Source organism: Haliotis asinina, chromosome 4 (assembly GCF_037392515.1).
Source record: "Haliotis asinina isolate JCU_RB_2024 chromosome 4, JCU_Hal_asi_v2, whole genome shotgun sequence".
Taxonomy (NCBI): domain Eukaryota; kingdom Metazoa; phylum Mollusca; class Gastropoda; order Lepetellida; family Haliotidae; genus Haliotis; species Haliotis asinina.
In genome coordinates, this window is record NC_090283.1 from 60,747,166 (window position 1) to 60,774,346 (window position 27,181).

The window sequence follows — 27,181 nt, forward strand, 5'->3', positions numbered from 1 at the left end:
CTGTTGTTGTTTATTGAAAGAGAAATTGGTTGTTTGCTTGGTTAGTTGGTTACTTGGTTCATGCTGTACTCAGCAATATTCCAGCTCCATGGCAGAGGTCTGTAAATAAACTAGTCTGGACCAGACGATCTGGTGATCAACAGCATAAGTATCGATCTATGCAATTGGGAAGTGATGATATGTCAAACAAGTCAGTGAGACTGACCACCCGATCCCTTTAGTGGCCTCCTACAGGTTGTAGTCAGAAGGGCCAAAGTAAAGTCAATAGGGCCATAGTTCAAATAAAAAAACAGTACATACATAGTGAGTGAGTGAGTTTAGTTAGACTACCCCATGTCTCTGGAGAAGACAATCCAGTGACCAACAACATGAGTATTCATCTGCGCAGTGGCGAATCGATGACATATTCAACATGTATTACCACCCAATCCTCTTACAAACTGAGTCTCCTTTCATAGCACGCATGAGTTGCAGAAGGCCTGTTCTATCTCAGGACCTTCAGGGGTCTCAAGGGTGTACAAAACTAACATATTTTTATAGGTAACAATACAAGTAATATATAGTGTTATCATCATGCATTTGAGTGTTGATGTTTGATAAAACATTCTGAGGTGATTCAATGTTCATAACTCACACATCTTTAAAGTTTGTGACACATCACTCAACACATCTTGCACATCAATTATTCAACTAACCTGGGCTGTAGATTCATGAACACTTGTTCAGGAGTGCAGCAGGGTTCAGCTCTCCATCCTTATTCATTTGCCTAGACTAATGCTTAGTCTCTGAATACATATAATTTTGATAGTAACAAGCTAATCCATATGCATTGAAAAGGAGCCCCAGGGAGACCAGAGACACAGAGCCTGAGGAAATCTAGGCTTGCTTCATAGCATTAAAGGGAGGGCGTGGCAGTAGGGAAAATAATGTGGTTCAGGGACTGAAACAGGCAAACATTTTTTGGCCTCAAACAGTTCTTGGCCCTTCTTTGCTTGGAGCTTCCCCTCATGCAGCAGCTGGACCCTGGGGATCGCAAGGATCATCTTTTACAGTTCCAGCTGTTGGTTTGTGCTCCAGTCATTCATCCCCCGATTCCAACATAACATACATAATTTCACATACCCAGACATAAACCGACATTATCACAACAGGCAAAAATTAGAAAGTTAAAAACTGAGACCTCAACACTGGTTGTTGTCCTTGTGTTCTGGTTGAACACGCACCAGGATGAAACTGTGAAGATGTGAGTCGTCATCCATGTCCTATCTGTATGAACACGTTCAGCGAGATGCCTTGGCAGTCAGCTGGCTGAAGACAGGGTAGATGTGAGGGGCTGGTAGAAATGACAGCGTCATGAGTTTTCTGACACACTTGTGCACTTTGTCATTTTCCCGGTAAGTTTTTAGAAGAAAAATCATTTCTGTAAAAAAAATCCAAGAAATAATTAAACAATTGTAAATTATACTGTATTATACTGTTGTCTGTATACCGTTAAATATCAGGCCTACCAAGAAAGCTTTCCTACTGAGCAGACAGAAAGCAGAAAAGGTCTCATTAATCGTGGAAATAGTAACATAAACACGTTACCTCGCTACCTCGGAAAGTTTTCTTTGGTAGGCTTGAATGTATCGAAGTCCATCTTTTGTCAACTGTCACACTCCAGGACATGTTTTCCTAACTGTCTTGTCACAAGCGACACGTTTTACAGACATGGTTATCCACGTGAATTATTGGTAAGACGTATAATTCTAAGGCATGACACCAGTCACAATTAATAAAAACGTTAATCATGTTTAGAATTCTGATCACTATAAAAAGCAGTGCATTTGTCACCCACGACTGTTTAAATAATAATTGCATGAGGTTTAGTAGTTGTATGATTGACTATACTTATAACAAACACTTAACAACTCTGAGATGTTTTGGGCGGTGGGGTAGCCTAGTTGTTAAAGCGTTCGCTCGTCACGCCGAAGACCCGGGTTCGATTCCCTACATGGGTACAATGTCTGAAGCCCATTTTCTGGTGTCCCCCGCCGTGATATTGCTGGAATATTGCTAAAAGCGGCGTAAAAGTAAACTCACTCACAGTGAGATGTTTTAAACAAACACTGAGACACGTTGATTTGTTTAGGATTACAACTACTGCAACAGCATGAATGAGTGAGTGAGTGAGTTTAGTTTTACGCTGCACTCAGCAATATTTCAGTTATATGGCGGCGGTCTGCAAATAATGGAGTCTGGACCAGACAATCCAGTGATCAACAGTATGAGCCTCGATCTGCCCAATTGGGAACCGATGACATGTGCGAACCAAGTCAGCAAGCCTGACCACCCGATCCCGTTAGTCGCCACTTACGACAAGCATAGTCGCCTTTTATGGCAAGCATGGGTTGCTGAAGGCCTTTCCACCCCGGGACCTTCGCGGGTTGCAACAACATGAAATGAGTGTCTTCTGATCTTATAATTTTCAAAGAATTTGGCCTCTTTGACTTCAGTCCCTGGCCCTTTTGAATTTCCTTTGGCCCATTTGACTGTTTCAATTTTGGCTCTTTTGACCTGTTCCCCCTTAGGAGGTACTGAATACAGTTCCACTCCGGACCTTCACGGGTTAAATGATACATGCAAGCACTAGTAAGACGTGCACCAACACCTGGGTCCAGGGCAATAACAGTCAACTCTGGAACACAGGCGACACATGAATTCAAACTTTAGGGACATGTGTGGAAAAGCTAGATTAGCAGGGAAACTTTTCATCCGAGGGAACAGCAAATCTGAAGTGAGTAGGCCTAAGTTTAGTTTTACGGCGCTTTAGCAATATTCCAGCACTATCACGGGAAACACCAGAAAATTGGCTTCACACCTGTTAAATAAAACAAAAAACAAAAAAACCCGGCTTATATCGGTAGGATAAATATTATCATAGACCCTTAAACCCATGTTCGGGAGTCGAGATAAAACCTTGTTCTTACTCGCCCGTTTAAGATACTGCAGTGTAATATTTTTTACGGCAAAATTACACTAGTGTAAGACCGCTTGACGTATGACGTCAAAATGGTTCAAACGTCACAATGCTAATGTCGCTGTCGCAATTTTCCTAGACCTTGCTTGACTCGCGGAGAGCTGAGTGTTCTCACACTGTATGCAATTTCGCCGCAGTTTCTGTCAATTTCTGTCAGTTATGTTGGAGAGTAATAAACAGAATACTAAAGTTGTTTCCGTGAAATATCATTTTATTAAACTCGCCTTTGTTCGTTTGATACCAAAACATTAACTCGTTTAATAAAAATGGTATTACACTGAAGGTCGTTTAGTATCCTCTGTTTACCCTATCTCACATTGGGCACATTCTTTTAAACATTTAACCGTGGAAAAGATCCCGACTACGACTTGTTTCCAGCACACACCCCTTCCTCATATAAACTAGTGGGTAAAAGAAAGTCAACACTTTGTGGGAAAAAAAGGCAAAACGCGCATCTCTGAGATTTTGCAAAATGCTTCCCTAGAAGAGGTATATAAAGGCGGCAAATTATGCCACGGCTAACAGCACAAGAGTAAGTGATGGCCATAGATATGAGGCAGAGGGGAGCCAACAACAGCCATATTGCAAGGGACTACCGTATGCAGTACTGTAGTACTGTACACGTGGTACCATCATAAGGGTGTTCCACCGTTACATGGAGACTGGCAACCCCACAGGAAGACCGCAATCTGCGCACTCATCATCTGCGCAACCGGATCATCACCGGGTCAACGGCGGCAACGGCTCTAGGACATGTGATCAGTCAAGGTACCATGATACAACGTCTACATGCAGCAGGTATCGGAGCTTGACGTCCCCTGCTTGGAAACCAGGAACATCGTGATGACCCAGGAACAACGTGATGACCCAGGAACATCGTGATGACCCAGGAACGACGTGATGACCCATGAACATCGTCGTCGTCAGTTGCAGTGGTCAAAGACTGTACGTCGCTGCCTGGTACGACATTGGCAGCGAGTGTTTTTTACAGTTGAAAGTCGATTCACAATGTTTCATAATGGTTGTATGTTTTGCTTTGATTTTATTGATCATTAACAACTGTGTTCACTCTATTTTTCCCACTAGTTTAGTTTGCCAAAGCAGACCCTGCACTCTGAAATGAACTCCCACCAAATACAAAGGGGGTAATCCCTGTCCAGGCTCAACCGGAAGTTGGTCGTTATCAACTACCGTTTCCGGTCGATCTCGGTAGAAAGTGAGTCCAAAACTTTGTAACATTTTGGTATTTTCAAGTAGTAAATGTTTTTATTTTATTTTACTTGTCTTGTAACCTGAAGTGTCGTGGATTTTACGCTATCATTTTGTCACGACACATTATGTTTTCTGTACATTTGAATCATTTCTTACACGTCTTTCAGCGTGAATCGAAAAAAAACAAACAAAACACTTTCGACGTCTCTACAACAACCAATTTCATTCATTTCATGGAATGTGCATTTTTAGGCTAAATGAGGTTATGTACGGCTGTATCAAGATTTTAGCTGCAGTCAAAACAAACTGAGATATTAACGAAAACAGTAACGCCTGAACGCTTTAACCACTCGGCTACCCTGCAACCCAGTAAATACCGAAAGGTAGTGAAAACACAAACACGATGCAGCATGGCGGCCGACGAATCTCGCGAAAAGGACATCTGAATTGTTACTGTCTGTCTAGTTCCCCTTTCTCTACATTGATATCTGCCTGTCATAAATGCCCATCTTTATTCGTCCCTGTCTTACTGAGCTGTCAGGTGGGCTATGGATCAGGTTGCTCGCTCGGTACGTCGGTTAGATTCCCAACAGAAGTACGACGCCTTTCCACCCGATTACCTGCCCTTTAACTGTTCGTCCAATTCCTTTTCAAAATGTTAGTGTTTGGTGTACATATCCATATTCATGATTCATTCTTTGTTAAGTATATAAAATGACAGTTCACAACACCACCGCCATCCGCCCGCAGAAGACATGAGAGTCAGATCCGGTCGACCATGTGTGACAACAGCAGCAAGTCACAAATCAAAAGCAGAGTGAGTTTGCTTTTAGCAATATCCATGTAATATGACGGAGGGGGTTACAGCAGGCGAATAGCAAGCCAATTTTTTCCTTAGTGAACACCCGATAGGTTGCAAAGCTTTATATTTACATAGTATTGAGGGCTTGCCCAACCCTTTCAGCCCAAATCATGTGTAAGCGGCGCTCTGGCTTGTGTATATAATAGCAGCTCCGCCCCTGATCAGAAATGGGCTTCACAAATTGTGTCCGTGTGGGGAATTGAGCCTGGGTCTTTCATGAGGAGGGAACGCTTTAATCACAAGGCTACCCCAATCGATAGAACTTTAAGGATAGTAAGCACGTTACTTCCAATGAAAATAAAACCTTGTTGTTGAGTTGGGCTCTAAGTCACACCAGCATTTTTTCTGCCATAGTGAATGAGTGAGTGAGTTAATATTTAACGTCACGTCGGCAATATTGCAGTCATACCGTGAATGAGTGAGTTAATATTTAACGTCACGTCGGCAATGTTGCAGTCATATCGTGAATGAGTGAGTTAATATTTAACGTCACGTCGGCAATGTTGCAGTCATATCGTGAATGAGTGAATTAATATTAACGTCACCTCGGCAATATTGCAGTCATACCGTGAATGCAGTGAGTTAATATTTAACGTCACCTCGGCAATATTGCACTCATATCGTGAATGAGTGAGTCAGCTATATAGTGAATGATTGAGTGAGTTAATATTTAACGTCACATCGGCAATATTGCACTCATATCTTGACGATAGGTTAGGACAATCTACCTACTGTAGGAGTAATATCAGGGCACTGACAACATCCAAGATCGTACATGCAGTGGATAACCCTCAGTAACATCACAACGTTAAGTCCGACACACTGTGCAACCATCAGCAGGATCGCATCACCAAGATACGGAAACACCACCACAGACCATTTGGACTTACAATATACGCACCAGTGCGGCAGCGTTTGCGCGGAAGAAACATCTGCTGTAACAGACCATATCGTGGTACTGTCCTCACCGATTGTCAGGACCACTCTCTGCAAATGGGCAACTCTGCATACAAATTGGCGTTGTCGACAATGGAGAACTGAGCTTTCTTTCTCGTGAACGACAATACTGGTCTCAACGGTCGTTAGCAGAGTGAGAGTGTGGGGAACGAAAAAAACTCCTTTATTGATGGTCCAAGCATTATGGTGTGAGGTGCAATAAGTCTGAACCTGGGAGCTGGCCCCGTGCTGTTCCAGAATATCGGTCCAGGACGAGGAAATGGCATGACAGCTGTTCCCCATGTTGACCAAGTCATAAGACTCCATGTTGTACCGCATTTTCGACGTTACAGAAAACACACCTGCGGGCAAGGCAAAGTTGAAGGGCCACACTGCTAGAGCAATAATGGACCTCTTGAGACTTGGTATCCAAACCCTGCAATGGCCTGCACTCAGTCCGGATTTCCAACAGACCACCTTCGGGTGAGATTCAAAGAAGACTGAATGATCACCAGCACAGGCCGACAACTGCGGCTGGAATCGACCAGGCACACGCCTATGGCCGTATGATCAAGCTAAGTCATTCCATGTACAGGCGACGCAAAGGTGACTTCGAGGCCACAAGAAGGCCACACAAGATACTCACTTTGGGGTACCTAAATGGTTCCACTTCTGGTGATTTTGCACGTGTGAACTCTAAATGTGATTCCCGAATATGTGTTAATCCTAACTGTTAAAGAACGAATAAACTCAGTTTTTTGGTACTCTTTTTATCACTGCATATGAACGACTTCTGGTTAGTCATAAACGGAACATTTGCAGTTTGGTCTCGTAATTAGACCATTTGCGAGAAACATTATTCGCTCTGCATCAGTGCCCCTTTAAGAAACAGATCTGATATTGGAATATGCAATTCATGTTATTCACAGTACCAATATTCAAGCATCTACAATATGATGTTAACATTCTGCCTACATTTCTGTACCAGTGTATCGATGTGTGAGAGATGTAGATGGTGCATAAGAATATCTTCCCTCATGTTTACTAGTAATCGCAGCATGGGTAACCCCGTGACTGCAATTGCTGACCACATTTTATTAAAACTGTCTGTCTTCACAATGTGTCAGTCAAAACTACAATAGTACGACTTGTTCTAAATCTTTGTAGTGTTTTGTGATACCTCATCCAGTTCAACATACATGTTCTGTGTTGGCAACAGGTGCATCGTTCTGTCACGCGTCTCACCACCTACTGACTCCGTTCGGGGCTCAGGCTAATTTGAACAAACGATGTTGTTGTTTTGCAGAATATCTGTTAACATATTACATATTCACAAGTGGGACCGACTTTTGCAATATACAAACAGCATCTTTCTCGTGAATGTGCCTGTTGCGGTGGTGGGAATAAAGTTAAATGATGTAATACACACTTCATACTCCACGAAGCACCAGATGGGTACGCTTTATTGCAGAATTCAAAATCCATTTTGTGATGAGCTTGTTTGTTTTTCCACCTGATTAGGAAGACCACATATAAACACTAAAATACACATACGTTTACATGATTGGAATTTCCAGGGGATTAAACACACAAGAAACATGATATATGTTGATATTCACAACATACAGGTCGTTTATGACCCCATAAACCCCTGATCATCAGCTCGAATTAGATACAAGTCAACGTTGTGTAAGAATGTGTCCCTTTTAAGTAACCTTTGAACAATCGGGTTAGAATTTGTCTTGCCGTAAGAGGCGACTAAAGGGATCGGGTGGTCAGACTGCCTGACGTGGTTGACACAAGGCCTCATATCCTGTTTGCTTAGATTGATACATACGCCGTTGATCACTGGATTGTCTGCTCCAGACTCTATTTACAGACCAAAGCGTAAAACGTTACACAACATACCAACCAGCCTTTTCAGAAGTCTTGTAGAAGGCAGGTGTGATGAAGATCCTGTAATTTAAGCTCTACTGGCAGTTATTTCCTTTGAGACAACTGACCTTTTCTTATCCAAAACTCCTTTGGGATCTCTCGAATCTGAATGTGATACTCCTTCCATCTTCCGCTCCCTCCATCATGCCGGACACCTCTGAGGAAATTATACAGAACATCTTTATACAAGCACGGGAAACATACCAGCATTTGAACTGAAAGCCAAGTTTGAAATAAACCAACACTTGAAACATACTAGCACCTGAACTAAAGTCGAACTTGAAATAAACCAACACTTGAAACATACTAGCACCTGAACTAAAGTCAAGCTTGAAATAAACCAACACTTGAAACACATAAGCACTTGAACTAAAGTCGAACTTGAAATAAACCAACACTTGAAACATACTAGCACCTGAACTAAAGTCAAGCTTGAAATAAACCAACACTTGAAACACATAAGCACTTGAACTAAAGACGAACTTGAAACATAATAGCACTTGAACCAGCGCGTAAACAAAACCAACACTTGAAATAAACAGCACTCGCACTGAACCAGCACCTGGGGTGAACCAGCACGTGAACAAAACCAACACTTGAAATAAACAGTACTTGGGCTGAAGTAGTACTTGAACTCAGCCAACACTTGAAATAAACAGCACTCGGACTGAACCAGCACTTGGACTGAACCAGCACGTGAACAAAACCAACACTTGAAATGAACAGCATTTGGACCTAACCAGCACTGGGACTGAATCAACACTTAACTAAACAGCAAAGGAACAAAACCAGTACTTGAACTAAAAGAACCCTTGAACTTAACCTACACCATCACCTGTATTTAACGAAACATACAAGGAAACAACTGCACCTCACCTTAACCCCCTGGATGCCGAGTTTTTTTTCAGGCGCACATTTTCATAAAGTTTGAAAAGTGAACGTTGTGCGAGATTTGCGCTCGCGTGGTCCTGGATCTGCGTACGGCTATGAAATTGCACAGACATGTAGGATATTTGATTTCCTATCCGTTGGTATAAATATAATTGCGGCTACCTCAGGGGTTTGAGAAAGAGACACTGCTAAAAGTTGTCCAAAACTTTTGTGTGTGTTCAAAAACAGTAAATTTCTCAGTTTTTTATCATGCACCAATAAAAGCACTCTGCTACGATTTTTTTAATTTGGCATCTTTACGGGAAGTGTCAGCGAAGAAAATACAGCTTGATATCTGAACGACATAAGTGTATATGAAATGGATGTATGTGCTAATGCATAACGTCATACTCACAAAATCAAAAATGACCCGCAATAAATGTCAAAAATCGATTTTCTACTATGACGTCAAACGTCGACAGAGAGGTCATGCACGTATAAAGATAAGGGGGCATAACTCAGCTATGGTTTACATTAGGTCAATGTAACTCCGATCACATGGAGAGAATTTGCTGTGGATATGGACAGTATATTTATCACTGATGTTTTGTTCACAGTGAACCAAACTATTCCAACACAAATTTCCCCAATGTGAGAGGATACCTTTTGGTAGTTTCACAATTTGTAAGAAAAGATGCAAGTGTACTACATCAAAAATCAGGCAATAGCGATTTGGATGTCCCTATCCGATACATATTTTAGTTCTTAGATTCCCATATTCTCCTGTTTGTGTATATGTATTTTTATTAATTTTCCATCATTATTAACGGAGTAACAGCCACATTTTCAAACGTAATGAAATAACTGAAAATAATGCGACATTTTAGTTGACGTCACAGCATGTTTTGTGCATTTTGTGACGTCGGAAAAAGACTACTCTGGTTGCTGATTAGTATATATCTAACCCTAATTTCCACTCAATGTGTAAAAGATTTCGGCTTCTGTGTCAGAATTCAACACTTTTCAGCCAAAATATAAAATGAATGGTATTATCACTGAAATAGTGTCCTGAATATATCAACAATTACACGGTTTTACTACATATCTTATTGTGAGCAACACGCGCACCTGCCTAGTATCAATTTAGCATAAATGAAAATTTCACAACACCTGAATGTTCATTGAGTATTCATTTAGGAAAAAGACTTTTCTTCTCATGATTATGAAATCAATTCCCTTCATAAGTATGCAATGAAAGGTACAAAGAGATCGATGTTTCAGTAAAGAAGTATTAGAAAATGGACGTAATGCTTGTCCAAATTAAGACTTGACCTGATGTATATATTTTTAACAATTTCCGTATAAATATTGTTTGAGTTAGACATTCTGCCATCAGATATATTTTAATCGCATTTGAATTGACTTTATTATCGAAAAACAATGATAATGAATCATGAAACGTTTTGACAAACTCGCACCTGGTCAATTAATATTGATAATAGTTTTGTCTATAAAAACGACACGAACCAATACAATGAACAAGACAATTCCTTTAAATAGTAGTATGTGTGCCCCTACATTTGATAAAATGTACAAATCATTTTCATTAATATTATCCGTTTTACTTATAAGTTGGAATTAAATCGTTGTTTATTAACCTGTTCATATGAAACTGCAATATTTGTCCCAACGTATTGAATATTGCACATCACGGGAACTAAAGCACATGTTGCAGTAATGGCTACGTGTGATCTTCCAACACTTGTGTAGAGGCTTAAAATGTGGTATAATACACTTACTTAGACAGTTTCCCATGTAAATATTATTCAAACAATCAAAAGCTTTCAAAGAATAAAAACGGATACCTTATATCCACACATGATATGGTGTTGAACATGGATATACGTAGATACTGAAATCAGTTTCATGAAAAAATATCTGAACGATGCGCAAAATATACATCACAATACTAAAAGTGCAATCAGAATGGTATGGGCATTGTGTTTACTCTTGTTCAACCGACCTTCACCTCAAAGAAATTGCCTAATATGTGCAACAATGTTGACGTATGACATCACTACCGATGACCGATTTCTTTCAAAATGGCGGCTCCGCTGAGAAGGGTACACAGGATTTTGCGACGACATTTTGCTTGATTCAGGGATCTTTTGTATATAAATGTGAGATGTAAGTAATCAGAATTATTCTGACTATCTGTGTATTGTGATATGTTCTTATCGTTTACATTGTAAATGACGGAAGAAGCCAGAAATGCCGATAAGTACCGTTGTCGTTCTGCGTGATTTTGCGTCAGTCATGGCGTCACGCTGCACTAAAAGTTTGACAGTTTCTTATGAATTACCAAATTATTTCATTGTATCTATTTTCAATTTGCTATTTTTTGCCACGATACACTTCCCCTGAATATACTAAGCGTATTGAGCTATTGTAGGCAATGGTTAGAGGGCTGGATGTTAGGAAATTTCCGAAAATGCTACGCATTGTAAAATTGGATTTTTTCTTTGTTTACATTTCAGTCAAGCGCTGTCTTTCGAGCACAGCGTTCGTTTTCATACAAAGTATATTTCGTTTCGTTTTGTCTAGACAGTTGGTATTGGTGACAAAGACCATTTGTAATTTGATTCTAAGATATATGGGGAATTCAATGATGCATTTGTCGCAGCTAACTATGAAGTATACATGATGTAATGGGCTTCTCAATACCGGCCTTCTCGAAACGTGATTTAGTAAACACTATCCAATATGGCGGAAAGCGCACTTCGGCGTTCGTGTAAGTGTATTTTCGAAAACATCCCAACCGATTCTGGGTACATCGGTGACGTTTCAGAATTATCATTCCGGGTTACATGAAAACTTGATATCAGTGATCATTAATATGCTATTTTTGAAATTCATTACTCCCAGTAATTATCCGATTTTCACATTTCAAAACATACTGCAAATAACGCTGTGAATCTCGATTTTGTACAGTTTGAAAAATGGCGACATTTACGAAGAAGCCTATTTTGAAAGGCGATTTTAAGCACTTTCGCTTGGTCTGAGATAATAGTGGATGGTATCAAGAAACTGGGAATTTTCCACAGAATTCAAAACTGTGAAGTATTTATATATGCGTGGTATATTTAGAATTTTATTCGACTTCAAAGTGAGGGGTGAAGAGGAGGGACATATATGTCCCTGTGGCATCCAGGGGGTTAAGCAAGAACATGACTGAAGTTCTAGTCTTCTTTCAGCTAACACGCAAAGATATTGGAAGGTTGTAGACTGGCGACGCCACGACACAACGTCACAACGTAAGTATATACAGGATATTATATATGAGTGACCATCTCATACCATGTTTACAACACGAGCGCTGAAATGTGGGGATTGCCCGAGCGAGAACGAGGGACACACCGACATTTTAAGTCAAATGTTGTAAACATAGCATGACACGGATATGATATATTATATACCGTTTATTGCCGAAGAATTGTCTATCATTAGAACACGAAATAAATGTCTGCTTATATAACGCCGCACCGTCGGCTAAAAGGAAATATCAACGCAATTCGGCGACCTTAGCACCACTTACCAACGTTGTTCTGGTACGTGAATTATACGTCTTAGGTCCTTGATGAGCAAAGTCAACATAGGACGGTATCAGAGCAAGAATGATTACGTCATGTCATGCTTTTGACGTCACAAGTGTGACGTCACCGGTGGACCACATCATGCTTCACATGACAGCTGTCAGACTGCCAGGCGCGGAGAAGAAGTGAATGTCAGTGTCTTTGAACCTGTTTCACACATTTTGTTTACACATGAAATATCCCAAGCGGTTGGATTACACTTTCTATAATTTCAGCTCCTACCATTATTTCTCCTACCCCGACTTCCATGCGGTCGTTGTGTTTTGAGCTCTACTCTATTTTCTATAAAACTTCTCACTTCGAGATTCTTTCTTGACCATTCAGCTGAGCTACAGCTTCAGAGAACACATGACCAAACCAAAATGTAAACTGACGAACAGACGACCCAGAATCTGAATTTCTTATTTGTTTCGTACGTGTTGTTCACTACTGGGAAAATTATTGAACTGTAAACGTTAAATAAAATGTTAGTAAATACGAAATATCCTCACCATGTGGCGACGTAACTATGATGAATCACAACGACAGGCCACAGGGTTGTGACAACATAAACGGGTGGACATATAAAAATATAAGTTGTGACAAAGTTGTGACAACGCGAAATTGCAGATAAGTACTGTCGGAAATAGAAAAAAATACACAAATTTCAAATTTACACAAATGCAAATAGGATATGTCGAAATAACTCACTTCGGCCTAACTGGGCATTCAGTGGAATGCGTAGAAGGTTATCCAGAAAAGCATGTTTACTCGTAAAATTGGGCAAAATTCACAACAAATACGAATAGCTGCTGAAAACAATAGACCAGCCTATAGATGGCAATTAGGTCACTCAGCCAGGTATGACAACGGAAAGTTGACTCTCCTGGCACAAGGGGCCATCTCATGTTACGATACGTAAAAGAGTATGATATCTGATGCCCACGGAAAGGCATTGTATACAGTGTCTCAAAATATATAGGTGGCATGACGTTCCGAAGATCGACAGGACTGGATCTTGTAATATATGTTAGGACATGCCCTGTACTTCCCGTCTTTAATTCCCCCGTGGAATTATCATATCTTAGTTGATATGTCTACCCCCAGTCTGACCCCAACCATCGTCTGCTTCATTCGGCCTGCTTTTACTTCCAACTTGTTTCTTTTTATCGTGATAGTGAGACGCCATATGGTAGCTACATGCTTAATAGTTTCAGCATCAAAGTTATTATTTTGTACGACAGCTATGAAGCTAAGTCTAATTTCAAAATGGACATTTAAAAAGTGTCCTGTGTTCTGCCTCAATGTCTCCTCAGTAAATTCTTTTTTTTCACGTTTCCTATCACCCTGCCACTGGAACTGTAGTTAGGCCGAATTAAGTATAATGAATATTTCATACTTTCAACTATATAAACTGTGGAGATAAACGTGAAAAAAGCCTGTCTTTTTCCGACTGTTCAGTGATATTGCTGGAATAATGCCGAAAGTGGTGTAACTCACTCACTCCAAATTAATACTTACACTGCAAAAAGTCCTTCTTTCCGACATATTCAGTAACCACAGGGCCATAAGCCTTCAGCTGGCTGATGATGCGGGCGTAGAGGTCAACGTCCTGCTGACCACCACTAGTGCTGCTGCAGAAGTAGATCTTCTTGCAGATCTCTCTATACAGTGCAGTCCTGAAGGACAAGTCATTTCGCCCGATCAAGGACAAAATGATATTACCGACTACAACATATCTTTGTTAGGGGACGGTAGGATAGCCTGGTGGTAGTGGCATTTGCTCGTCACGTGGAAGGCCAGATTGTGATTCTCCACGGTACAATGTGTGAAATCCATTTCTGGTCTGTCCCATTGTGACATATCTAGAATACTGTTAAAATGCATATTTCCTAGACGATTTGTGGAGAGCAACGAGTGAGTTTAGTTGTACGCAGCTTTTAGCAATATTCCAGCAATATCACGACAGAAATGGGTTTCACACATTGTATCCATGTGGGGAATCGAACCCGGGTCTTCGGCATTACGAACCAATCCTTTAACCACTAGGCTACCCCACCACACCTGAGCCCTTATTCTCGAGCCGTTCGTAGCCCTAAGAATTCTTAACTTTGATCGTAGACAATGTGCTAAGAATGGGCTTAAGAAGTTCTTAGGGCTTCGAACGTTTCGAGAATAGATAGCCTGGAGGGCAAAGAACACGTACTTGAGATGGATGAGTTCGAAAACAACAGAAGTACTAGAATCTGTACTGTTCTAGGAAAGCGTAATCCCCAATATAACGTATGTTATATGTCATGTCACAGATGCACATGTATCGTAAGCACGTGATATCACGTCCAGGCGTATACAACCCTTGCATAGGACCAGATTTTTTCCATTAGTAGAATCTGAATTCGAAGGACGAGATATTACGTACGATTTCCCCATATGTTTCCATACGAGGGACGTGAAAACTCGTCTACTTATGCTTAACATATTTCGCAGTTTTCTAGCCGTGTATCCTCGTCCTCCGAATGCAATTAGTCTACTTTGTGACCCTGCATTATATAAAAATTACTTGATTATCTCCCCTGGCCCAAACCACGTGCTCTATGATCTTGACATTCGGTGACCACACAGCGTTAAATGGCTGGTCGTGAAAAATCGTCTAGACTGCAAGCCAAGTTCTATCTGCCATTTGTGATGATGGGAGTAGCTGTTACGACGTTTGACGTTTGATTGATAGCAATGCTCTTTGATTGTTGACCGCTCATATAACTGTTACAACAGGTAACGCTCGTTTCAGTATTGCTCTTATGCGCTTCAACACATTGCGTTCAACTGTAAACTCCAAGGAAGTCGAGCAAAACCTTCGTCACAGAGTGATTTTCCAGTTTCCATGAAACTCGTATGAACCTGAAAAGGTAATTCTACACAGTTTTGTCCTACTCTTCTCTTAAAGAGGAATGATAGTTTCCATTCATCAGGCTGAAGAACTCGATATACACATATCTTCAGTCAAGAGAGTTAACCGCTAATACTCATGTGTTGTTTTGAGGGATGTCCGGGTTATCAACCCGATTCAGAATGTTTACAAGGTCAAGGTCGGGATGATGAGGTACGGAAAGATTGTATACACTGTACATGCAAATTACGTGAGGTATGTCTTTGAAACGAGAGTGCATGAACACATCATATATAGTATTCCCAGAAATTATTGAGACTCATGTTGCGTCATGTAACTCATTACGTTTATTAACTTCTGGCGTTTTACTTACATAAACATGTTAAAACATCATCCTTTTACAGTCTCAGTCTTGTTTTAGTACTTTGTTAGACCTCCTCGCTCTGCAATGCATGCCTGAATACGCCTAGGCACACTACCCATCAAAGTGTGTAGGTAATCGTGTGACAGGGTATCCCAATATTGGACCACCTCGGCCTTCATATCTTCAATATTTCTCAGTCCCTTTTGGTTTATTCTGTCCTTCATGACTCCCCACACATTCTCAATTGGGTTTAGGTCTGGGCTGTAACTGGGCCAGTCTAAAACTTGAACATTTTCGCCCGACAACCACTGTTTTGTGTAGCGCGCAGTGTGTTTTGGGTCATTATCATGCTTGAAAATCCATTCATCTTCATACAATGTTTGTGCTGTCGGAAGAAGGTGACCATTTAGAATGTCAACGTATCTTTCTTTTGTCAAGTTTCCCGTGAAAACACACAATGGCGTCACTCCGCGAGCCGATATGCCACCCCACATCTGAAACTTCGGGCTATGTTTCGGTCGCTGGTCGATAGGTTTGACAGTATCTTTGGTCCAAATTTTCATACAGTTAGGGAAAAGCCAAACAGAACTTTCATCCGAAATGAAAACATTATCCCAATCTTGATTTTCATGAGCCCGACACCAGTTTAAACGTTTTTCCTTTTGTGCATCTTTCATCAACGGCGAGGGAATTCCACGTTTTTTTCACCCAATTAAGTCTCTGTAATTCCTGCCCAACTGTTTCATTGCATACCTGAGGACTTCCTCTGCTAATCATTTCATTTCAGATGTTCTCAACACTTTTCAATTTGCCCCTACTCACAATCTGCCCAAGTCTTCGGCGATCCACAACACTGAATTTCCTAGGCCGACCTGCCCCTGCTTTGTGCTCTATCCCGGTTCCTGTTTGAATATTCTTCAAAGTTCTGTATACTGTAGACAGAGGAATACCATGTCTACAAGCTAACACTTTAGCATCAGCCTCACCCCTTTCAAAATCATCTAGAATGAGCTTTCTGTTCTCTCTTGTTGTAAATTCTGCCATGTCAACACAGGAAGCCGTCTGCTCAGACAAGGGAGATAACTCTTGACGTAATGAGCTGCCTTCTAAGCCTTCAAAGAGTTGTCTCCCTTATTTAGTATGCTTAGTGTATAGTGAAAGCCCTTTTTCCAATCTTAGCATCATTAGAAAATAAACAAATATTTTCTCAATAATTTCTGGGAACACTGTACTTCAAAACTGATTTAACTACATCGAAAAAGAATACCGTGCAATATCTGGCAAACAAGTAGATTTACACATATTTTTGAAACAGGCACATGTTTCACGAACACCTACCATGAATGCTGACAAATGCGTGTTTCATCAACACCTACCATGCATGCTGATAACAGCTGTGTGTGTTTCACCAACACCTACCATGCATGCTGACAAGAGGTGCGGGTGTTTCACCAACACCTACCATACATGCTGACAACAGGTGCGTGTGTTTCACCAATACTCACCACACACGCTGACAACAGGTGTGTTTGTTTCACCAACACCTACCATGCATGCTGACAAGAGGTGCATGTGTTTCACCAACACCTACCATGCATGCTGACAAGAGGTGCGTGTGTTTCACCAACACCTACCATACATGCTGACAACAGGTGCGTGTGTTTCACCAATACTCACCACACACGCTGACAACAGGTGTGTTTGTTTCACCAACACCTACCATGCATGCTGACAAGAGGTGCGTGTGTTTCATCAACACCTACCATGCATGCTGATAACAGCTGTGTGTGTTTCACCAACATCTACCATGCATGCTTACAAATTCAGTTCAATTCTTTATTGTATGAAAGGCCATAGGCCCATATACAAAATAGGATACATCTTAACAATGGCATATATGATCAACTTTCTAACTTATCAATTCTTTTTTTAACAAAATGCATTGTAAAGAAATCAAAATATTGATAGATGATAATATTTTCAGACGACACGTAAAACTAAGATTTCCAATCTGCGACACCCTTTGAACGAATTGAAGGCAATGATCCTGGATGCTTATCAGAGCTTTATTTTTTCACATATTAGGACTAAACAACTAATAAATATGTGAAACACTGAATTTCCGTGCATTATTTAGATCTCTGTGCAAAGATTAGACAATGACAGCGGTACAACGAGAACCTACAAAATGAAACACTGTTGCCACCTGATCATCATTTAATCAGCTGTCAGAGCTCAAGATAATGTAACCATTTTAACATAATACACCAGTCAATCACCATTTCCCAAACTGATTTGAGGGGGTAGAGTGTGTGTGCCCGCGCATGTGCGTGTATGCGTGCGTGTGTGTGGCATGTGTTTGTTTAATTGAGACAACCAAGCATTCTGAGAACAGGTGCGTGTTTCATTAAGAGATACGTGCATTTTATTGTGGCATGTGTTTGGGTTGTTGGGAACAGGCGTTTTTTTCTGTTTTGTTTTGTTATTTGTAAAGCGACAACAAGCAGTGAGGTGATTTCAACCATCACATTGTCTTTGTAATCAGTTAATACATCCAAGTATCTCGTTTCGTCACGTTGAGCAATAGTTCAGCGACATCAGGCCAGGATGAATTATACATGTGATCTACACATTCTACCTATGTTGGGAATCGAACACAGTCGTGTGGTGTTATAAGCGAACGCTTACGCCAGGTGTCTATGTCAGCGTGCCGGCGTGTACCAATACAGGGGTTTGTTTGACGCATTTACCCTTTACTGTAAAACATGGAGTGTAACCATCAACTCTAGCAAAAACAAAATATAAGGGCTGGAAAAAAGAGAGACACATAGATACTAATAAATGATAGTCATCGAATATGTCAAAAAATATAAGCATCTTGTACTGCATTTTACAAACAAATATCGTTTAATAACCTCTATAAAAACCGTTGGCGAATCTGCTACTAAAGCAAAGTATTTCGTGCTGCGGAAAGGCCGTATATTTAACCTATCAATAAAATGCCTTCTCTATCTCTTTGATGCCATGGTTAAACCCATTCTGTTACACGGCTACGAAATCTGGGCTTTTGAAAACTATAAATCTATAGTTTCCGTTCATGGCAACATTTCAAGCAAATTATTGCCGTTAAGAGAAGCACACCAGTATGCATGGAGAACTTGGATGGGTACCCATAATTAACTCCATCAAATGCTGTATGGTATGTCTCTGGGCTGGACTCCACTCCGGCAAAGAACAAAAGCTGTCACGAATTTCATACCAAATGTTATATAATGAACCCTGTGTAAACAATAGGAACCAGAAATGGATAAGAACCCGTACAAGAGCTAAGTCAACAAGCTGCCTTTCCCAACGCAACTAAAATCACTGTATCCTATGTACAAGGTCACATGACAGCAACCCAAACATGGAGATTTCTAATTCTTCAAAGGGTGCCATGTATCGTATATTCAGTTCAGAAATATCTCACACATATCCCTTTCTCCTGGGCCCTTGAATGTCTCTTGTTTAAAACTTTCTGTCACCGTTTATAAGTAGGTAGGTGGCACAAATTCCACCCGAAGAATCAATGTATAACCTCTGCAAAACACGTGCTGACGATAAACTTTACATTTTCCTCGGCCCTTTCTTCAAACATAGTCGGAAAACGTATACCCCAAACCATAATGTTAAAGGTCCGATGTTTTAAGATTCAACGAATTGTTCAACTGTAAACGAAATGGTGTTTTTGAAATAAAAAACTGTATCTTTTGTGTATACATATCCCATCATGGACAATCTTCCTTGTAGAAAAATCCCAGCATCCCATGTGTTCTCAGCAGTATATTTGTATATCATATGCCGAGCATCCCGGCTTGAGAGTAATAAGAATTCTGTTCGGTTCTGTTGTTTCTCATTGTTCAGTAATTTATCATATTTTACAAGTGTTGGACAGGCTTTAGCTCTTACCAGTTTACAAGCAACTTGTTGAGAATATATATGAGGTGGTAGGAATGATATAAATTAGTATAACACACAGTCCACACTCCATGAAGGGCCGAATCAGTACACTTTACTGCAGAATTCAAAATCCATAGTGTTATCAGCATGTTTGTTTTTCCATCTGAAAAGGTAGACAATAAATACATGTTAAATACATACACTTTTACTTCAGGACATAATTTGAATTTGACATCAGTTAATTTGACGTCATGGACAATTAATGTCGAAGTTTTCTCAAAAGGATAGATAACGGTACGTAAAACCTATTATGAACCTGTGATTGTCTTTGTTGACGGGACAATTGAAACCATATGACGTCACAGCTGTTCTTCACGATCACGTAACATATGTCATATTTGTTTTGGCTGAGTCCCATCAGGGATTGGAACCCGCACCCTCAGAGTCAGGCACCTGTCATAATCACTCCCCGATCACGTTTGTAGGTTGGAGCACTTGAGCATGATTTTTGAGAATGATAAAATTTGCACCACTTCGGTCTTTCCTCTATCAAGTTTTATTTGCCGCGGTTTAGCTAAATAGCTAAAAAGCGGATTTAATAAAACTGAAATGTGGATCAACGTAGCCTTAACGCCGCTGAGTTTTGTTTTACGCCGCGTTGGCAATATTCCACTAATATCACTGAGGGGGTCACCGGAAATGGGCTTCACACATTGTACTCATATTGGGAATCGAACTTCAACGGGGGGACGAATGAACACTTTAACCACAAGGCTACCCTTTACAAGTTTACAATTTAATCGACATGTGGTTGGGCTTTTCCTACATAGATAATCCAGAAACTATTTAGTGGTTTATGGCCTTTGGATAATGATATATGAAATAGATTCACCTTGGAGAAGAATTCGGCAAGGACATCTGGCAATTGAGATTCGGAGTACTCCTTGAATATAACTGTTTTGCCATCAGCCGCACCCTCCACCATCTTGGAACATTCTGAAAGATAAAGGTCGATGTCCGATGTCGTTCTTCGTTCATTTATTTATTTATTCATTCACTCAGTCAATCTTAAGCACTATTACGGTTGTGAACAAGAGAACAGAGGTTGTAAACGAGTATACTACCCATTTCTCTTCTAATGACCTCACTACATAATGACTATGAAGTATTGGTATGATCGCGGCATACCGTCAAGACTTTAGTTTATAACGGTATGTTAACGACCGCGACGCAGGGCCATCGTCTTGTTGGGCCCATCGTTACTCTCGGCAAGGGATATTGGTAAACCTTCTTTCCCAGATTTCTCGCCGGTCAAAGTAAAATGAAAGATGAGTGCTTACTTTTGCCAGTTTCTGGACGAAATAAAATGAGAACCATTTTGTTCATGGCAACGGCTCTTCCAATTTCGTATCCGACTCCGAGTGACGCTTGCGTGACTTCTACTATGAGGGCTGGAACACAAAGTGAACGAAATATTACCAAAGGAAATATTTACGTATACCATGGTGTATTTTCACCTGCCTTACTTTGTCTCCAGCCATCTCCCTTTAAAGGTCCTTCCAATACAAGATCCGGTTAGAACTGGTCTTCACCAACCCATGCTTTCGTAAGAGGACTGAGTATGGTTTTAAGTCGCTTTTGGCAGTTTTCCAGCAGAAATGGGCTTCACACATTGTGCCCATGTGGGAATTCGAACCCGGGTCTTCGTCGTGACGAGCCAACCCTTTAACGACTAGGCCACCCCACTGCTCCTCGTAAAAGGAGACTAAGGGGACCGGGCGGTCAGGTTCCCGTGTCATCGTATCTGAATTGTGTAGATCAGTGGATTGTCTGGTCCAGGCTCGATTATTCGTGATAAGGCTCGCTGATTAGTTCCATGCATGTTGTACCCCCATTTGAGTAGATCGATGCTCATATTGTTAATCACTAGGTTGTGTGATCCAGATTCGATTATTAGTGGTCATGGCCACTGACTAGTTTTATACGTCATCGTATCCCGACTTAGTATGTCGATGCTCATGCAGTTAACCACTGGATTGTCCGGTCCCGACTCAATTATTTAGAGACTACCGCCATATAGCTATTACTCTGCCATTCACCGCACAAATTTAAGCCTCGTCTTGCAGGCATGTGTACAAAATAGCCACCGGCCCGCTAGCGCTTGGCTAATAAATATCTAGTCGGGCCAGTATATCTCCATAGTCACCGACCCGATTTTCTGGGGCCATTCTTAAATATACCATTCCCCCCGCCCACCCCCCACCCCCCCGACTTGTTAAGTTATAATACGCTTTTAAATCATGCAAGATTATGGTCTAATAAATAATGGTATTTGCACAGTCATGTAATCTTTGCTTAGTTCTCAAATAAAATTTCGGGCTAGTGAATTACTTTTGGGGCTAGGAACTCTTATGCATAACTAGCCAAGCAAAATTTGGAAACTATTTCTCACACTGAGTCAGTCTAAGTAAACTTAGCCCCAGTCTTATTCGTTACACTCCTAGTGTACAAGTGTAACGTCCATTTCGGATTAAACTGGTTCAAGGCTCCCTTTGCATGTCGTCAGCTTGCGATACGAGAGACGGCTTGGACATGCCTGTGACGTCATCGGGTGACTGGTGCATACGACATTGAAAGTTCAGAGCAATATTCGTTTCCGTTAGGAATTTTGTAAAGTCGCGACATAAATTTACCAGTGTGAATTCTTCCTTTCCGAGTTCTCAGGAGTTCTAAACCAGTTAATGTTTTCGAATCTCATCATGCACAAATCTATTTTTTTTTGTTAGGCCCAGTGTAGGAGTGTAACGAATAACACTGGGGCTAAGTTTACTTAGACTGGGCAAATAGCACACTCGGGGATGTCTTATATTGTTATTATATCTATATATTACCGTCGCATTCCTTAAGCCAGGCAATATCTCGGTCGTGATTAGCTTTGGGTGCCAGATCCTTCTCCTCTGCAAAACAAACAATGATTCAATAAACATGACAATTATATTATGTTTGAACATAAACAATTTTCTGGATTTCATCATCTTTTTTTTCCTTTGATACAACATGTCGGGGTCTTTTCTGGTCCTATCATCAGGCGAACATTCAGGTTTTACAGAGCAGCCCCCAAAATTCTTTATGCTCATCAAAAAGCATCATCTGAATTGCCAGCCATACTATGTTTGTTTGTTTTTTTAACGGCGAACTCGTCAGTATTCTAAAAATAGGACGACGATCGAGTTTGGTTCCTTTGGTTGATATCATGAGCATCGATCTACACAATCTGGACTGAGTGAGTTTACCTTAACACCGCACTCAGCCATATTCCAGCTAAATGGGGGCAGTCTGAAAATAATCGAGTCTGGATCCAAACAAACGATGTCATATGCCGTTAACGACTGTGACGACAAGCTGAAAACAACAACTGCCGCCTTCTGGGATGATGGATTTTGCATCTTGAAGTACTTTACTTTCCACTGCAGCTTGGTCGCCGACGTATTTGGTCAGAACGGTTCCATAGGTCTCGAGCTGGGCGATGATCCTGGCATACAGGTCGCAGTCCTGTCTTCCCCCGCTGATGCTGCCGCCGAAATACAGCTTCCTCATGATTCTGAAACAGACGGTGAGTGAGTGACTGTAAACTTCATATGTGAGCAAAGCAAGTGACGTTGCTCCTAAAGTTAATTAACAGATTGTGAAGTTCATCTGTATGGGTTCTGTAAAGAAAAACCGAGAAATAAATTTGGGCGAACCGAAATTCGACCGCAGGATGAAAGGTTTATCGCCTGACAAAGAGACTTTAGCACTTTAGGCACATACTCTGTGGTCCAGTGTCCTTTACATCATCTGTGGTCCAGTGGTCCAGACATCCCCTTTGGTCCAGTGTTAGTGACAGCTCCTGTGGTCCAGTCTCCTCTGTGTCCTCTGTCACCTAGTATCCTAGACATCCTCTGTGGTCGAGTGTCCTTGACATCATCTGGGGTTCAGTGGCCTTGACATCCTCTGTGGTCCAGTGTCCCAGACATCCTCTGTGGTCCAGTGTTAGTGACAGCTTCTGTGGTCCAGTGTCCTTGACATACTCTGTGGTCCAGTGTCCTTGACATCATCTGGGGTTCAGTGGTCCAGATATCCTCTGTGGTCCAGTGACCCAGACATCCTCTGTGGTCCAATGTTAGTGACATCCTCTGTGGTCCAGTGTCCTTGACATCATCTGGGGTCCAGTGTCCCAGACATCCTCTGTGACTCAGTCTCCTCTGTGATCTAGTGTTCTAGACATCCTCTGTGTTCCAGTGTCCTTGACATCCTGTGTGGTCCAGTGTCCACATCATCTGTGGTCCAGTGACCCAGACATCCTCTGTGGTCCAATGTTAGTGACATCCTCTGTGGTCCGGTGTTAGTGACATCCTCTGTGGTCCAGTGTTAGTGACATCCTCTGTGGTCCAATGTTAGTGACATCCTCTGTGGTCCAGTGTTAGTGACATCCTCTGTGGTCCAGTGTCCTTGACATATTCTGCGGTCCCGTGTCCTTGACATCCTCTGTGGTCCAGTGTCCCAGACATCATCTGGGGTTCAGTGGCCCAGACATTCTTTGTGGTCCAGTGCTAGTGACAGCCTCTGTGGTTCAGTGTCCTTGACATCCTCTGTGGTCCAATGTTAGTGACATCCTCTGTGGTCCAGTGTTAGTGACATCCTCTGTGGTCCAATGTTAGTGACATCCTCTGTGGTCCAGTGTCCTTGACATCATCTGGGGTCCAGTGGCCCAGACATCCTCTGTGACTCAGTCTCCTCTGTGATCTAGTGTTCTAGACATCCTCTGTGTTCCAGAGTCCTTGACATCCTGTGTGGTCCAGTGTCCACATCATCTGTGGTCCAGTGACCCAGACATCCTCTGTGGTCCAATGTTAGTGACATCCTCTGTGGTCCAGTGTTAGTGACATCCTCTGTGGTCCAGTGTCCTTGACATATTCTGCGGTCCCGTGTCCTTGACATCCTCTGTGGTCCAGTGTCCCAGACATCATCTGGGGTTCAGTGGCCCAGACATTCTTTGTGGTCCAGTGCTAGTGACAGCCTCTGTGTTCCAGTGTCCTTGACATCCTCTGTGGTCCAATGTTAGTGACATCCTCTGTGGTCCAGTGTTAGTGACATCCTCTGTGGTCCAATGTTAGTGACATCCTCTGTGGTCCAGTGTCCTTGACATCATCTGGGGTCCAGTGGCCCAGACATCCTCTGTGACTCAGTCTCCTCTGTGATCTAGTGTTCTAGACATCCTCTGTGTTCCAGAGTCCTTGACATCCTGTGTGGTCCAGTGTCCACATCATCTGTGGTCCAGTGACCCAGACATCCTCTGTGGTCCAATGTTAGTGACATCCTCTGTGGTCCAGTGTTAGTGACATCCTCTGTGGTCCAGTGTTAGTGACATCCTCTGTGGTCCAATGTTAGTGACATCCTCTGTGGTCCAGTGTTAGTGACATCCTCTGTGGTCCAGTGTCCTTGACATATTCTGCGGTCCCGTGTCCTTGACATCCTCTGTGGTCCAGTGTCCCAGACATCATCTGGGGTTCAGTGGCCCAGACATTCTTTGTGGTCCAGTGCTAGTGACAGCCTCTGTGGTTCAGTGTCCTTGACATCCTCTGTGGTCCGGTGTCCTTGACATCCTCTGTGGTTCAGTGTCCTTGACATCCTCTGTGGTCCAGTGTCCTTGACATCCTCTGTGGTCCAATGTCATCAGCATACTCTGTGGTCCAGTGTCTTTGACAGCCTCTGTGGTCCAGTGTCCCTGACATCATCTGGAGTTCAGTGGCCCAGACATCCTCTGTGATCCAGTGTTAGTGACATCCTCTGTGGTCCAGTGTCCTTGACATCCTCTGTGGTCCAGTGTCCCTGATATCCTCTCTGATTCAGAGTTTTTGACATCCTGTGTGGTCCAGTGTTCGTGACTCCCTCTGTGTAGATACTATAAATTGTAAGCTTCTCTCGAGATTATTATGCTGATGTACGCATATTTGTAGCAGTGTTACCCCAGCCGGTGTGAAAAAAAAATCAGCGAAACCTTTTCTGACAAGTTTTAAATGGTTCACTGTGTTTAAGCTGAGTGTGCAAACGTTGCAATGTATAAAATAGTTTCAATAAAGCAGTGAAAGTCAGTAAAATAATTGTATACACAGAACGGTTTTCGAACTCCGAGCACTGCATGTGTCGTATTATTACGTCATACGATTGTTAGCGATACAGCTTCTCGCCGGAGAGTTTGGCAGTTACCATGCCAACGGGTAATATTTTTTCCTCCTGGGAGGGGAGTCACGGAAACCTGTTGAATAATGAAACTAAAAGTAAGGTAAAATATTGTGGAACCAGGCGTGGATAATCCGATATGTGTGACGCAGAGGGTCGTGGTGACATTGTGGAACTGTACAACCAGGTCACCAGGTCACTGGCATCGTTAAGCATTACTGTCATGCATGCTGTGACGACTGACGTGCATGTCAGAGCATCCTGACATCAGCAGCATGACAGTGTCAGCGCCTTATCTCAACATCTCCAATGAAAGAGCTAGTATGAAACATACCCACCTGGTACAGCCACACAGCAATCACTTCCGGTGACCTGACCCAGAAGATAATGTAAGATAGACTCCAGTGCATGGAGAAAGGCCGTGTTATTCTATAGCGTTGCATGTCACGTGTCAGACAGATAGGTAGATGTTTAACCTATAAACCTATATATACACCAGGGTGCCGCTGCACAAAACAACGGTAACGTTGCGAGAGTCGTATGTTTATGGTATAGTGTATGGGTGTTTCTTCACTGAGTTTTACCTAGCAATTTATATCTGAAGTTAAATGTTAAATATAGTGAACTGTCTGAACTCCGTTGCGATATTTTCGCTATCAGACATTATATGTTTGTTTGGGTTTTTTTTGCTCTTGTTTTGCCATTCTGGCTTTCTTATTTCAACCAGGCAAAACAAATATTCAAGATTAGGTATATCCAAATTACAGAGGCGGCCTTAAAGGGGCACTGACGCGGTGCAACTTCTGTGGACTGGTTAAACTTTTTGTATATACTGTCAATGTGGAGCCTCTTTCACACACATACTCGATCTAGTGTGTGTTTTCTGTCATATAGATTCTGCTTAATGCTACAACAAATAAATTAAAACAAAATGCAAATAATGAATGTAAAACAGACTAATCTTATAGCAACAATGTCAGGCTACTACCTTGTTCAGGAATGTATCCATCAATATCCACCAAAAAAGAACGATATTCTGTTCATCTGCAGCTGGTAAATAATCCTGCTCTGTGTCGTGTCTCTTACAACAGTCTAACTGTGGTGAAAACCTGATAAACCTCTCATTGGTCACCAAGATAGCACACCTGGCAACTAATTGTATGATGTCCGCCATTTTAAGTAATTTAGTTAACCAATAATGAGCAATCAATCAATCAACGCAATGGTGGTCAATTCTTTGAAGGGAGGATGTTGTTTTCACATTCGCACATTACGACAGGGTGTAGTAAGTATAGATTAGTAC

General features: G+C 41.7%; 1 protein-coding gene across 3 annotated transcripts; it reads right to left on the reverse strand.

The window, feature by feature from the left end:
* Positions 1-17,543: 17,543 nt before the first annotated feature.
* On the reverse strand, positions 17,544-26,978 carry LOC137282634 (putative 2'-deoxynucleoside 5'-phosphate N-hydrolase 1). Of its 3 annotated transcripts, none has more exons than XM_067814418.1 (6): positions 26,867-26,978; positions 23,118-23,257; positions 22,548-22,613; positions 20,997-21,107; positions 20,549-20,652; positions 17,544-19,819 (listed from the first exon to the last, which is right to left on the reverse strand). In XM_067814418.1, the coding sequence occupies exons 2-6, from the start codon at positions 23,251-23,253 to the stop codon at positions 19,799-19,801; spliced, it is 438 nt and encodes a 145-aa protein (XP_067670519.1). In that variant the 5' UTR covers positions 23,254-23,257; positions 26,867-26,978; the 3' UTR covers positions 17,544-19,798. The 3 variants fall into 3 exon arrangements, with proteins under 3 accessions (XP_067670519.1, XP_067670517.1, XP_067670520.1); XM_067814416.1 differs by lacking the exon at positions 26,867-26,978 and adding an exon at positions 26,217-26,331; XM_067814419.1 differs by lacking the exon at positions 26,867-26,978 and adding an exon at positions 26,213-26,241 and having other exon boundaries at positions 17,766-19,819.
* Positions 26,979-27,181: the final 203 nt, after the last annotated feature.

Bases quoted from the DNA above. Each gene is read 5' to 3' on its own strand.
- LOC137282634 (XM_067814418.1), bottom strand. From the start codon at position 23,253: ATGAGGAAGCTGTATTTCGGCGGCAGCATCAGCGGGGGAAGACAGGAC. The intron at 22,614-23,117 runs GTAAAGTACTTC...TTTGTTTTGCAG, and splicing joins CGACCAAGCTGCAGTGGAAA to AGGAGAAGGATCTGGCACCC. The intron at 20,653-20,996 runs GTAAGCACTCAT...TTTATCTTTCAG, and splicing joins TCGTCCAGAAACTGGCAAAA to AATGTTCCAAGATGGTGGAG.